The sequence below is a fragment of the Alosa alosa genome, chromosome 5 (assembly GCF_017589495.1).
Source record: "Alosa alosa isolate M-15738 ecotype Scorff River chromosome 5, AALO_Geno_1.1, whole genome shotgun sequence".
NCBI lineage: Eukaryota > Metazoa > Chordata > Actinopteri > Clupeiformes > Clupeidae > Alosa > Alosa alosa.
This window is the reverse complement of record NC_063193.1, coordinates 22,703,500-22,717,342: the sequence shown is the minus strand read 5'-3', so window position 1 is coordinate 22,717,342 and position 13,843 is coordinate 22,703,500. Positions and strand designations below refer to the sequence as shown.

General features: G+C 42.5%; 1 protein-coding gene across 10 annotated transcripts in view; it reads right to left on the bottom strand.

Annotated features, from left to right (window-relative positions):
• Positions 1 to 13,843, bottom strand: part of trpm3 (transient receptor potential cation channel, subfamily M, member 3) — a 53,831-nt gene that overhangs the window by 18,920 nt on the left and 21,068 nt on the right. For 3 of the 10 annotated variants that reach the window (XM_048242606.1, XM_048242605.1, XM_048242608.1), the window contains exons 7-15: positions 11,314 to 11,386; positions 6,978 to 7,078; positions 6,745 to 6,879; positions 6,412 to 6,462; positions 3,823 to 3,858; positions 3,437 to 3,577; positions 2,547 to 2,576; positions 2,010 to 2,302; positions 783 to 1,011 (exon numbers count right to left, since the gene is read on the bottom strand). In XM_048242606.1, coding sequence (XP_048098563.1) covers positions 783 to 1,011; positions 2,010 to 2,302; positions 2,547 to 2,576; positions 3,437 to 3,577; positions 3,823 to 3,858; positions 6,412 to 6,462; positions 6,745 to 6,879; positions 6,978 to 7,078; positions 11,314 to 11,386 — 1,089 coding nt within the window. Of the gene's footprint in view, positions 1 to 782; positions 1,012 to 2,009; positions 2,303 to 2,545; positions 2,577 to 3,436; positions 3,578 to 3,822; positions 3,859 to 6,411; positions 6,463 to 6,744; positions 6,880 to 6,977; positions 7,079 to 11,313; positions 11,387 to 13,843 lie in introns of those variants that run through there. The other 7 variants (XM_048242604.1, XM_048242611.1, XM_048242609.1 and 4 more) reach the window with 4 other exon arrangements.

Below are 13,843 nucleotides of genomic sequence, written 5' to 3'. Positions count from 1 at the left end.
TGATTTTAGGCTGTTCTATATGATTACCATCATTCCAGATTACCATTGTGAAAGTGTGCTATAACTGTACATGCACTACCAGTCAAACATTTGGGGTCACTTCAAATTTTCCATTCCAGTCCATTATAGAACGAATGCCAGCTGAGATCAGTTGCATTGTTTTTTTAATCAGGGAAGCAGTTTTCAAATTACATTATGTGCTTAGATAATTGCAAAAGGGTTCTCCAATGTTTTCTCAGTTAACCTTTTAAAATGATTAGTAAACAGAATGTGCCTTTGCAACATTGGATGAATGGTTGCTGATAATGGGCAATGTAGATATTACATTAAAGATCAGCCATTTCTTTCTACAACAGTCGAAAAAACCCTTTTGCAATTATGTAAGCACATAATGTAATCTGAAAACTGCTGCCCTGATTAAAAAAAAACAATGCAACTGATCTCAGCTGGTATTCTGTCTATAATGGAGTGGAATGGAAAATTTAAAGTTAGATCCATCCAAGTCACACTGTGTGGCTTGCAATAAACCAATAAGATTGCTGAGATCTCACCATCTGTACCTGCCATAATAACAACCAACAAAGTGTTCTTTGAAGAAAGTTCTGGTGCATATTATTTTTTGCATATTTTTTATAATGGACACTAAGCAATACTTTTATCCTTGGTTGATGGAATCTTGTGTTAAAGAATGCTGCATTCTGATTGGCTGATGGAGTCCTCCAATCTGATTTGCTATTGGAATCCTGCAATGAATCTTTCTCATTTAAATTGCGTGTGCTCACCTTCAGCCCGGAGTTCTTACGCATGCGCAGACGCCCCATCCACATGTCGGTCAGCAGCATCTGGCTGCACGTGTGTGCGATGAAGTCGCGGTGCTTAGCGGCAACGGCAAGTTGCAGGCATGTGGCGTTGCTCCAGTTCTTCAGCTCATAGGTCAGCAGCTTCATGGCCATCTGCTCGTCCTGCTTGTACGACTGGTCCAGCAGTTCCACAGCCAGTTGAGCAAACTCTCTGTGGCAAAAAAGTATGAGAATGAATCCATGACATAAATGGATGGGTTTGTGAATTAAGACACACACACACACACACACACACACACACACAGAGAGAGAGAGAGAGAGAGAACATGCAAGAACAGGCCATGTGAACACACACACACACACACACACACACACACACACACATATATACATACACACACTAATGTGCCCAACTGTGAATTTCAAAGGCTTCCATTTGGCAAAGTCAAGGAGGTCAATCACCCTCGGCAACACATTTTGGCACTCAATAATTCCTCTCCTCCCTTATGCCATGTATGGTCTCAGACAAATTCTTGAGTCGGAATCTCTCAAAGTATTTTCAAAACTTGAACTAGCATGGAAAACAAATCAATGAAAAAAAGATGTGGGGTACAGCAGGGCTTTTCGGAAACAGTGCCTGGGACCCTCAGGTCCCTATGCAAAGGGGACAGAATAGTTCCACCTCAGACTCCATTTACCCATATCTTTTCATGTGACTTCTAGTTCAAGAAGTATGAAGACCTTGTGTATCCATATTTCATATACCTGGCCACACCAATCAGACTTTTTGGAGAGTTTCTTGTGATTTTCTGACAAAAATCATTCTAGAGTCATTCTAGAAGAATGCAGATGACATGCAGTTGGCCATACTGCTGTACAAGATAGATCCATTTACTTTTGTCTCAAGAATCCTACCAATGTGGTCAAATTTATTCTGCTTGTTTTTACATTTTAACCATCCATTTGCAATCTGATGAACTCGCTCAGCTAAGATAAGCGAGGTGTTAAGGGGCTCTTGCGCAACTGAAGCTCAGTGTAAGGCGAGTGCAAGTGCTGTACAGAAATAGAAATCTGGCATATTTTAGAATATTTTTAGAATGTCCGCATAATTCGCCAATTGTTCCAGCATGCACTCTGCAAACATTCTGCTTCGTTTAATGTATAGCCTGGCCGTTAGTATCTGGTGAGTGAGTATCACTGCTCCATTACCTGGAGTTGTGGTTGAGCTCCTGTGATATGTCATCCACCATGTCGTTCTCTGAGGCCTCGTGAGCCATGGCTTTGCAAAGCTTGCAGGCCACCAGCGCTTTGGCCATGGCCTCCTCTCCGTGCTGCCAGAAGAACAGCGCCATCTTCTGGCGCTTCATCAGCACCGCCCACACCATCAGCTCGTGGTAGGGAAAGTGGAAGTGGTTGATCTCAGGGTCGTCCAAGTCAATGTCCACTTCCTCCTCACGCTTGCGCGTCGTCTTCTGTCGGCCTCTCCTGATTGGCATGTCATCCTGGTGTGTGCAGGTGAAGGAGATGAACAGGTGAAATGTGTGAGTGGGACATTTACGTGATGTCAAAACAAGAGAGACATCAATCAGTGGGGGGTGGCCTAAAGCAATCTACAACATGAGGGCTGTATATAATTCCCTAACCAGACATGCATTCATGCATTAGGATGTCAGTACAGTAGGCCTACAGTAAATTGTTTCACTATTGTATTATAAAGAAAACCAAAGATAGATACACAAGACTCACCTCCATGCCAAGTAATTTAAGCGCCTTGGGCTATAAGATAAAAAAAATTGAGAGACTAATTTATGTCCATTTGAAGACCACACACACCAGCGAACACTCAAACAGGCATACTCTGTATCTAACACTCACATACACTGTTTAACACACATAAACACACACACATAACATTTTCATCTATTTATTTAAACACACACACACACAAACACACACCTTTATCAATGTAATCAGTGACCTCTTGTTTTTATGAGAAAGAGGAGCACGCTAAATCGAGGTTTTATCTGTTGCAGTGGAAACAGGCCACGTATGAATTATAAATGAGGTATCTGGCGTGTGAGTGAGATTCTGCCGTTGATATAAGTAGACCAAGCCTCCTGTGAGCCTTGTGATACGAAGGCATCTATTTTTGGGGATGTCTTCCTACTACGGCTCTAAAGAGGGGCAGCAAGTGTGTTATCTGCCTAGCCATCTACAGTACATAATCTAATGCAGAGATTGATATCTCACTCTCTCTCTCTCACACACACACTCATCTACAGTACATAATCTAATGCAGAGATTGATATCTCACTATCTCTCTCTCACACACACACACTCATCTACAGTACATAATCTAATGCAGAGATTGATATCTCACTCTCTCTCTCACACACACACACTCAATCCTCTCTGTCACAATAAACACACTCTCGTAGTCCCATACGCACACAATAATTGCTTGAAAAATGGGAGTTGACAGTGAGAAAACCACCAGTGTGAATGTATAAAAAAGTGAGTGTTATCATTCTATCTTTGTTTTTTGTAAAACTTTTAAGACCTTCCAAGGTGCTATTCAGAAAGGGGGCTGGGCTTCAGGCATGTTGCTAAGCTCTCATATGTCTTTGGTGACTTACTCTCTTGGGGCCAAAAAGGTTGTGGTAGAGGGTTCTGAACCTCTTCCTGGTGTAGTTGCAACGATAGGCTCCGCCCATGAGGTACTCGATGACCAATCCGATGTCAATCAGACTGATGCGGTAGTCTGGTGGGAGGTTACCCTGGAGACAGTAATGTTATTCAGAGAACGTTGAGGGTTGTGGGTATGCAGAAGACATCAAAAAGAGCGAGAAAGAGCACAAATCCTCCCACCCACGCGTTCTGACGCATGCCGCATCCACGCCACTCTTAAGCAACAGTAATGCACAGTCGCAGTTCACACACTCCTCTACTCACAGATAGTAATTCGCTAAAAAATAAATCAAATGAAACCGGAATATAAAAGGAATATGTTTAGTGGATTCACCTTGAAGTAGATCCAACTGAAACCTCGATATTCTTGCTTGGAAAGAACACACAAGGTCAATGAGACAATATCATATGTGAAGGGCTTTATTAGGGCGGAACATGAACACTCTGCTAAGATCGCATCTAGGCTAGCAGCAGGACTGGATTGGTGGAGCTAAAGCACAAAGCCTTAAGGCCAGTCCATACACGGACACATTATGATGGGAAGGCGGGACGAGAAAGACTGAAATGATGTACTGCCTCCACTTTGCTGTCCATTTGATATCAGGTGCTTGATGTGTTTAGAGACCGGGGGGTAGGGTGCAGAGGGATGGGGTGATAAGCAGGGCCGGCTCTAGATAGGGGCCAGGGTGCATTGGGTCTTGCCCACCCAAACAAAGTCAAAGCTTTTTTTTTTTGGAGGGTGGTCAGCCCATAGACAGGTTTTTCACTTAGGCGTCTGGCAAGTGTGCAGCCTCAACCCAGCTTGGATGTACATGAGTTGGCATTAAGTGTAATGGTAGCTAGCTGGTACATAGCTGTGCAGTATGTATGTTATGTAAACCCCCCTCCTGATGCCAGAAAGGAAAACTCCGTAATTTTCTCGAAGTCATCTAGTATTGTCGGTTTGAAAAAAAAGAAGACAGCTAGGGCAGCTACAGTGCTACACTCTGGGGGCATGATTTTAAAGATAGGTAATACCAATTTTTGGTGTGTTTTGTATTTATGTCAATTTGATCCAATTCGACCACTTTGCTATGTTGCCCCCCCCAAATTTGTACCAGCCCACCCAAATATAGTAGGCTAGAACCGGCCCTGGTGAAAAGCTTTTTTCTTTCTTTTGGTCTGCTGCTGCTCATGGGTTCTTGGTTTTCTACAAGTAAAATATTCTGAGCTGAGATCCTGACCTCAGACATCATACAATCTAAGAGGCAAACAAAGACAGGCTGACTAGATGCTGCTCCTTCAACAAAATCTGATCCTGTAAACTTGCAAATTATTTTACAGCACCAGAATTGCATTTAAAAATTCCTGGCCTGCCTGTTTGAAGTCTCACAACAGGGATCTGAGAAGCACATTCTTTGTGATGCCAATTAACAGTCAACATTCTTTTGAGCATCTAAGAAAAGCAATGTTCAGAGATTACGGAGTGTCAAGAAAATAACTAAGTCGAGGTAACAAGAGCTTCACAAACGATTTGTAATTCAACACCTGTGCTAGCCTACCATAATGAGAATCTGATGACATGATAGCAGAAGTGGTTGTGTCAGAGGACTAACTAAATAGAGCTGCATTTGGAAAACAGAAAGTCAGCACACAACCTTCCCAAGTGATCTCATCAGGACTCCTATTAATTTTAGATATTCAGTGATGGCTTACTTTAAATAGGCTGGTGGCACCATTTTGATTCAGGTACACCTCAGTGCTGACTGCTGAGACTGTTACCTTGGTTGATTTATACATGTCCATATTTTCATGTTTTCCTCATGGTAACCTCATATAGGGTAATGTCCTTGTTTTCATGATTTCCATTTGAAAATACACCACAAACCGCCAAAAGTTACAACCATTTTTTGGCTAATTCTAATTGTAGGCTAACTACAAGAAATTCTAATGTGAAGAAACACCACTGACCAACCTGGTAGACCATATCACATGATTAAATGGAATATAAAGCTGAGCTGGATAGTGGTGGAAAGCTTAACTTGTGGTATGTTTCAAAAGTGAAATCACAGGAGGAGCAGAGAATGTGATGACAAAATACTTTTGACTCCATAGCAGTTCATCAGAGTGCCTCTGGCTGATCAAATGCTAATTGGCTGAGACCTACTTCAGTAACAATGATGGTAAGCTGGATGGTAAGGATTTTCTACCCCTCTCCTCTCTTTCTCTGACAATCTAAAATCACACATATAACTAGTCAACCATGCCATGGCCTAGAAAAAGCAGATAAACAAATAACAGACAATCAATACAAAAAAGAACAAACTAAGATGCTTCATTTAGCCCTGGGTACAAAGACTCAATAAAAATGATTGGTATCAGAAAGAATGACCCCAGGGCTTCAGTACTGTTCAATTGATTTATGACAACTTCCTCCACCCTTTGGCCATTAGGAAATTAGTACAAGAGGGAGACTGGTACTCTTTGGGTACAAGAGGCAAGTTCTCCTCTATTCTAACAGAGGAACAACTTTGCAATGATACAACACCATGTTCTAGACCTCTGGGGTAGTTCCCATGAGTACCAATATACCAGGCATTGGTCTGTCGGACTAAAACCTGATGACTGGTATTGCCATGACTAAAGCAGTAGCCACATACAAACAAACAAACAGCAGTGTTTTTACAAGATGAAAGCTTTTGAGGCACCTTATGCTATGCGTGGTATTACCAGAGAAGTTGTACCCACAAGGGAAAAATCTAAATATGCTGCTTAAAAAAAAAAAAAAAAAGAATAGAAAAAATGCATAATAAAGCAACATAACTCTAGGTCTTGCAATAGTCACACACATACACATTCACACTCACACCCATTCATACACATGCACGCACAATGAGAGCAGAGGAGATACACCCACCTACTGTGAACACACACTGTAACATACCTTTTTGACATCCCGCACAAGATGGTAGAGTGTATTTGAAGGTCCGTGCCTCTGTCAAACAAAACAAAACAAAGAACAAGGCATCAGCTGGACATCTTAATAGATGGGTGAAACTTTCAAAATACCTTGAAATAGAATGACTGTGCCTTGTTTCTCTGAATTATTGGACTAGTAAAAAGAGTACTGTACTTTTGACATGTTTATTTGTTTACTTGCACCGAGTAAACAAAACTATTGTAAAGTAAACACACCTGGAAGGCCTTTTCGGCCCTTTAAGGGTAAACAGTGGAGGAGAAAGCGGCGCTGTGCCGTGTGCTGTGTGAATGTAACTACCGTGTTGTAGAGTTCCTCCAGCCTGCTGAGGGTGAGGAAGCGATGCATGCTCACTCCGTTCTCAATCAGCAGCTTCACAAAGTCCACCCGGTCCAGCACCAGGGCATCCAACATGGACTGCTCCAGGGAGCCCACCTGAGAAGCAGAGGTGGCAAGCAGAGGGGTCAACCAGTGACCCCTACCCATAACAACAACAACAACAAAGTAGAGTTTAGCTGGAAACGATACATTACCGGCCATTGTTGTCCATATATGAAGATCTGACTCCGAGCGATGTCAACTCTGTTCCATGCCAAGGCCAAGCTCAGCTGGTCGGGTGCGGATGCATTTGCACCTGTCCACACGGCAAAGATGTTAACTACAGAATATCTCTCCCCTTGCTCTGACTCTCTCCTAGTAACTAGTTAGCTGTTGTTAGCTGTTAGCTGTTGAGCTGTCTCTACTAGTAACTAGTTAGCTGTTGTTAGCTGTTGAGCTGTCTCTACTAGTAACTAGTTAGCTGTTGTTCACACAAGTGATACAAAGGGCCTTTAAAGGGCAACCCTGGTCTAATAACAACCTAGTGTCTCTTTATGGATGACAATGAGTTGGGGACCAAAACATTAATTGTTATGGGTTGATCAGAATATGCTTTTACAAAGAAATATCATATAGCGATAGCCTTGGGGGGCAAGCTTTCTACGTCAAAGTGAATCGCTACTTTAAGCCACTGACTTAAAATATTATTTCCACTTCTGTCATACAGTGGAGAGGGTCTCTGCAGACAAACTGAAGTAATTTTAGGTGGAAATAGACCCCAAAACTAAAAGCTTCTATTCCTTATTAACCTGGAGGGGCTATATGCCCTCCAAGTTTCATGTGCCCCAGTGATCCAGGGCCTTGTGAATTGTCAACCGAAAAAGTAATAGCTGTATAATAACAAACAACACTACATTTTCTTGTTTTTTTTTATTTATTTTAAAACGATATTTCATCATATGATAGCAGATAGACTTTACATACACCTTAGAATACGTCATCTCAACATCACTATGTTCTGACTAAGTAAATACATACTTCAGAAAGAATAATAGTAAAGAAAGGAAACTGTTATTACATTACTGTAAGATTTTAAGTATTTTAAGTTGTGCCTTAACTGATAGCCATGACACCCATTAACAGATAAAATAGGATGACACAGGTTGTCTAACTAACTACTAACTGCAGCCATCTTGACATCTTCATAAAGGGCTGGACCTCCATTCTGCTGCCCCTCTCTCTGCTGATGTCTATCTGGGACATCATGGTGATGTTCATCAGCCTGGTGCCTGCCTCTCCTCTTCAGACTCACAGTGATCACAATGACCACCATAGCAAGTAGGAGACAGCTCATCAGCGCCGTGTAGATGCTCAAGGAAAGGGTGTCAATACTCACAGAAAGGGTGTCAACATACTGCAGGTTGATGATTCGCTCGTGGCAAAAATTCCGAGGGTGTTTTGCCCACACCCGGCACCTGTACACTCCGCTGTCCTCGGCGGTGACGTTCAACGCGAGCCAGGTGAGGTCAGACATAGACACCCTGCCGGCTAGATCCAGAGAATGGAGCACAGGCGTCCAGTACCCCACAGACTCCAGAATCAAAGCCTCAGTCTCAGTGGGCCTCTTGCGGTACCATTTGGTCGTGGTCTGGGGGTTCTCCGCGTCTTTTTGGCGTGGAGCACATTCCAAAAGAGCAGTCTCGCCGTGGGAAACCCTAATGTCAATGGCAGTGAAGCGAATGCAGCTGTAGATATGGTAAACAAGTGAGGCATACTGCTGGTGCATGCATGTGTACTCCCCAGAGTGGTGAGTTGAGACAGAGGGTATTACAAGGGAGTAGTCGCCAGTCTTGCTTCCATTTAGCATGTGCAACCTCTTTTGTTGGGGAGCTCCATCATACATAATTTGAGAGGAGTCCTTTGGCAGAAGAGTGATATTGCCCCTCGGAGATTTCCAGTACACCTGGTTAGGGTATGCTGCACGGACATAACAAGGAAGAGTTATGTTGTCTTTCTGGAATGGGAATTTTTCTTTGAGACTTACGGTCACAATTTGTTCTGTCATGGATTGGCATTGGCCTCTTCTCCAAGCCAGGCAGACATACAAAGACGCCTCGTCATTTACGGTGATGTTATTAAGTATGACCTGAGAGGCATCATAGAGAACCTGTAGTCTACCCTTCAGTTCTTCATGCAGTATCTCTAGGGATGAATTGGTGTCTACTACTAATTGATGGTGCTGAGAAGGTGTTGCTCTGTATAGCTGTATTGTTGTAAGGCCTTTCACAGTTGGATCTGACTCACATAAATCAAGGCTTCCACCTTGTGATGCGCTACCAAATCCGGAGATGTTTGAACGTCTGGTGCAAACGGCGAGGCAGAAAAATGTCTGGTCAACAAGACTGCCGTCTTTCCACCCATCAACCCTGTAGTCTCCAGACTGTGACACAGCTACGTTTCCCAGTACAAAATATGGTTCCAATGTCAAATGACTGAAAAACGAAATATAATATCCTGGTTGAGGAAAGTCAGTCTGAGAGGAGTTCAACAAAAGCAGGTCTCCTTCAGCAGATGTCCAATACAACACATAGTAATCAGCTTGATCCATGTCTTTGATGATAAAGACACATTCCTTTCCTTCAGTGCTAAACAGATATGTTGGATTTTGCTGGAAATTAGCACCACTAATGAACAGCATGAGAGAAAGTGTGAGCGCACTGCCTGCCATTGTCCTAGAGCTTGTCTTGCTGTGACAGTTATGCCTGTCTTCCTGTGTGTTGCAACAGAGTGATGAAAAGAGCTCAGTCGTGAGGCCTCTCCAAAAGATCAAGGTCACTTGTACAGCCCATGGGGCATGTCATATCACCCTCTAAAGTCTCTTTGGGACACACCTGAATACAATTTCTGAAACGGATAGCTTCGGTCCTTGATTATGATTGTCTGAATCATCAAGTCAAGTCAAGTCAACTTTATTTATATAGCGCATTTCATACACAGAGATCAAGAAGAATAGCTGATAAAAGCATAGAAGGGTAATAGTCAAAGACTAGTTTTAAAAAGAAAAGAATAAAAAATAAGAAGAAAATCAATCATTTGAAAGTGTTTAAAAAGTAATAATTAAAACATAAAAAACAACATAGATTGTACTAATCAAGTATGATCAAGAATCATTAAAGGCACACTATGCAAGTTTTTTAGCTTAATATGCAAGTTTTTTAGCTTAATTTACCTTCATTTAACAGCTTCAGTCATTGGAATGGTTATATGACTTTTTTTTGGGTTGAATGGTGGCCGTCTCGCTTCCCCCTAGCGCCTGTGAGCGGAAAAACCACCCTTGCAACTGTGGGCCGGTGGGCCGACGGCCTCAGTTTTAGGAAGTATAACGAGTGTAACAAATTGCTTTACTGCATTCAAATACACATACACGCCAGGCACCGGCTAGATAAAGGTAGCGATGGAGTTTCTCAGACATTCGTCATGACAGAGCCAGCGAAAAAGAAGCAAAAACCGAGAAAACAGTAAGGAAATTGCCAATACTGCATAGTTTACCTTTAATACAATCTCTTATGAATTCTTTTACAAGGTCCTGGTTTTACATTTGCTTTAACAAACTAAATTATTTTGTGACAGTACAAGTGAATTACGGTGTTTGTTATATTATCGTGATAATCTCTTATGCATTATTTCACTGAATTCTGCTTTTACATCTGCTTTTACAACTTGTACTTGGTATTGACCTAAGAAGTTGAATAGTCTCTTTTTCTGGGGGATCATTTCCCCACCAACCCCATTTTAGCATCACGATGCTATTAACAGGAGAAAATGAAGTATCACTGAGGTTACTGCAGATGAATAATGCAGCATTTTCAGTCTGACAGATCACTTGACAGCGGCTGTGCTAGTCTGATGCTGTGCTCATCTAAAAATCAATCTAAGGGAATGGATTGAAGCATGCTTTTCAGAAAACAGAGTAAGTAGGTTACTCTCTGTCAACAGTCCCTCTTGTTTTATCAAATCAATACTGGATGCTAAAAAACAATCAGCCTATTGATACTCAAAGTAAATGCCTTTGTGTGTGGCTTTTGTTAGCCTTGTCCATTATCCTCTCAAACTATAACACAGAAAGCCCCCAGGACAACTCGAGACTGTAAATATTTCTGAGGGTGTTTGACAGCTCAGCAACTGCAGGATTTAGCGATTGTGCTGCATTCCCTCTGCTAACTGGCGGACAGACGTAATAATAGGAACAGAGATAGGTGGGCAGGACCCTCAATGCTTTCATAGGTTGTGTCTGTCATCCTTTATGTAAAACCAAACATCAGCTCAAACCACTAATGAGACAAGGAGAATACCCCTTCATGGGAGCACACTGGAACACTAGTATACATGCAAGGATCAGAAAAGCATCCACTGCCAACCTCAAGAAGCAGAATTGGTGGTCTATATTTGAGGAAGGTAAAATGATGTGGTTAAAAATGGCCAAATGCATCAATGCACAGTATATACAGTGTGTTTGTCCACAGGTAAGAGGTGACACAGGTGATATGCTACCTTTGAGCAGAGCAGTGAGGATGGCTAAGTCGATGTCCTGGTGTCCTTCGGACCCCATCCGGAACACAGTTATCTGAGGGACAAAAAGCAACGTGGGAGGAGTACAATGGTGAGCAAACTGACATCAGACTGTATTTGACACTTTGGGCTCTAACTTGCATGATGATTTATAGCAAGCGCCAATACAACAATGCCAAAGCTAGTCTGCGGAGCGCGTTGTTATTTCAAATTAGAGCCACTTGTGTTTGTGCATCATTGGATCCCTGATAACCAAAATGTGAAGTGTGATCCAAAAAAATGTGTCTACTCCACGCTACTTGCTATTGAGCTCACTGTCCATCACATGCATTCAGTTCCACACTAAAAAATGAATGCAAGCAAATTACTCTTGCTCACTATTTGTATGTATTCTTGCTTGCTAGTGCACAGCAGAAACCAGAAATAGATTCAGATTTTTGCCCACCATTCAGAAACTTGGGATACATAAAACGGAGGTGGTGCATGGTTATGCATGCCATGTGGCATGTATTTTGTCATTTCTTTATGTAGCAGATTGCCTCTTACTTTACTATATGTAGATCTGGTTGTAAGAGGTCTATTTGTGAACACACTGAGCTATGAGGGTGACTCTGTGACTCATAAAAGCCTGCACAAATGTGATTTGCATATTGTTCAGTTGTGCAAGGGGATTATGGTACAGTAGACTGAGGGAGAAGGAACTGAGGGGGGAGAGAGAGGAAAAGAGAGAGAGAATTGTAACCGCTGCAACAGACTGCGTGCCGCATTATGGCACATGCATGAAGGGCACCTTGCTGCTCCACATAAGAATAAGCGTGTGACCAGAATTCATGAGTGTCTAAACACCCTGGCTAACTGGCACCATGAATCGATTCTTCACCACCACCACCACCACCACCACAGTCTAATTCTGGTTCGCTATGCATCACATGTCTGAACCCACCCAGCTATAATGAAGAAATAGGTAGGCTTCCAGTGCTATGCTTCACTGCCTAGCCTAATTTCCCTGCTTCCACGACACCCCACCTCCGCTCTCAACTTCCCCAGCTAAACCTATCCCAGATGTGGGTGCAAATGTGTTTCAATTTGTCTTTTTTGTCAAATGGGGGGTGCATACATCATTTAGCCTTGAGAGTGAGTGAGCCTTGAGAGTCAGTGAGCCTTGAGAATCAATAAGACATTGGAGTTGGAGTAGAAAAAAAAATACTGGACAGTGTTCCTCCCAGGTTCACTTGCCGTCATATTTACAAGTGTATGCTCTCTCTCTCTCTCTCTCTCTCTCTCTCTCTCTCTCTCTCTCTCTCTCTCTATATATATATATAATATCTCTCTATATAAGTGAAAAGGGAAAAAGGGAAGGGGACAAATGAAGAAACCATTGTACATTTTTCTGATCCTTGGTTGCTGAGTGACTTTTGAATGAGTTAAACGTCATATTGTATATACTATATGTATGAATGTAGGTATATGTGTATGTGTATGTATGTACTGTATGTATGTATGTATGTATGTATGTATGTATGTATGTATGTATGTATGTATGTGCATGCCAGAGATTGAACAATAGGGGCTATCATGGTTTACAAACAAACAAACACACACACATAGATGTAGGTATTCAGGTCGTTCTCTGGAGGTCTGCTTAAGCAAGTGTGTTTGCACAGCGAAGCTCTTTGTCCATGGGGAATAAAGCTTGGTGAATGGAACACCATGATATCGACTCCATCAGCTCGCAGTCCACTCTCTAAAGAGTGCTGGTGTGTGCATAAAGAAAAGGTAATTACAGCACGGCCGAAGAGAAGGCAATTACACAAGGCCCTCCGTTATTGATGACCCTGTATGAGTGACCGCATGTGCCAGTGGAAAGAGAATCCAAGAGTCTTTGACCTTTGCACCCAGCTATCTCTCTCTCTCTCACTGCTGCGAGGGGGGTGAGGTGGGTTGGGGGTAATTCTGCCCACACGTGTGGTTAGTGGTTACCACTGAGTGGTCAGCCATGTAATGCTCCATCATAATGAGTTATTATTGAGGGTGGTTCAGCAGTAGAGCAATTACCGGAGCACCAACCACCCAGTGGCAGGTGGCCCCAACTATCGTTCATTTTCATTTCACTGAGATACTAGTTTGGCACCTGACGATACACCAACATCTCTCTCAGCCACCAGGGTGGCTGACTAATGATGAGGGGATGACGGTTCTGAAATCGAAAGTGACTGTGGTAGTAGCCTGCAAACATAGAAAAATTGCAGTCGTAAGTGCAGTGTAAATTATCTACAGCAAAGGTAGGCCTAAATACATTGTTTTCTGACTGCCGACACAGGTTCATTTCAGTTTGTAAACGTTAGATGAAGTAGAAAACGTTAAGAATCCCTAAACAATGTGATTGGTTAGGGTGAACCAATGATTTCAAAGTTCATGCAGAGTCAACCCCCTTTACGATGCTAGGGTTGGAAATGATTTCCAATCGTGAGAGGCCAGACTGTTATCGCCAAGTGAAATGAAGTAGTGAGTC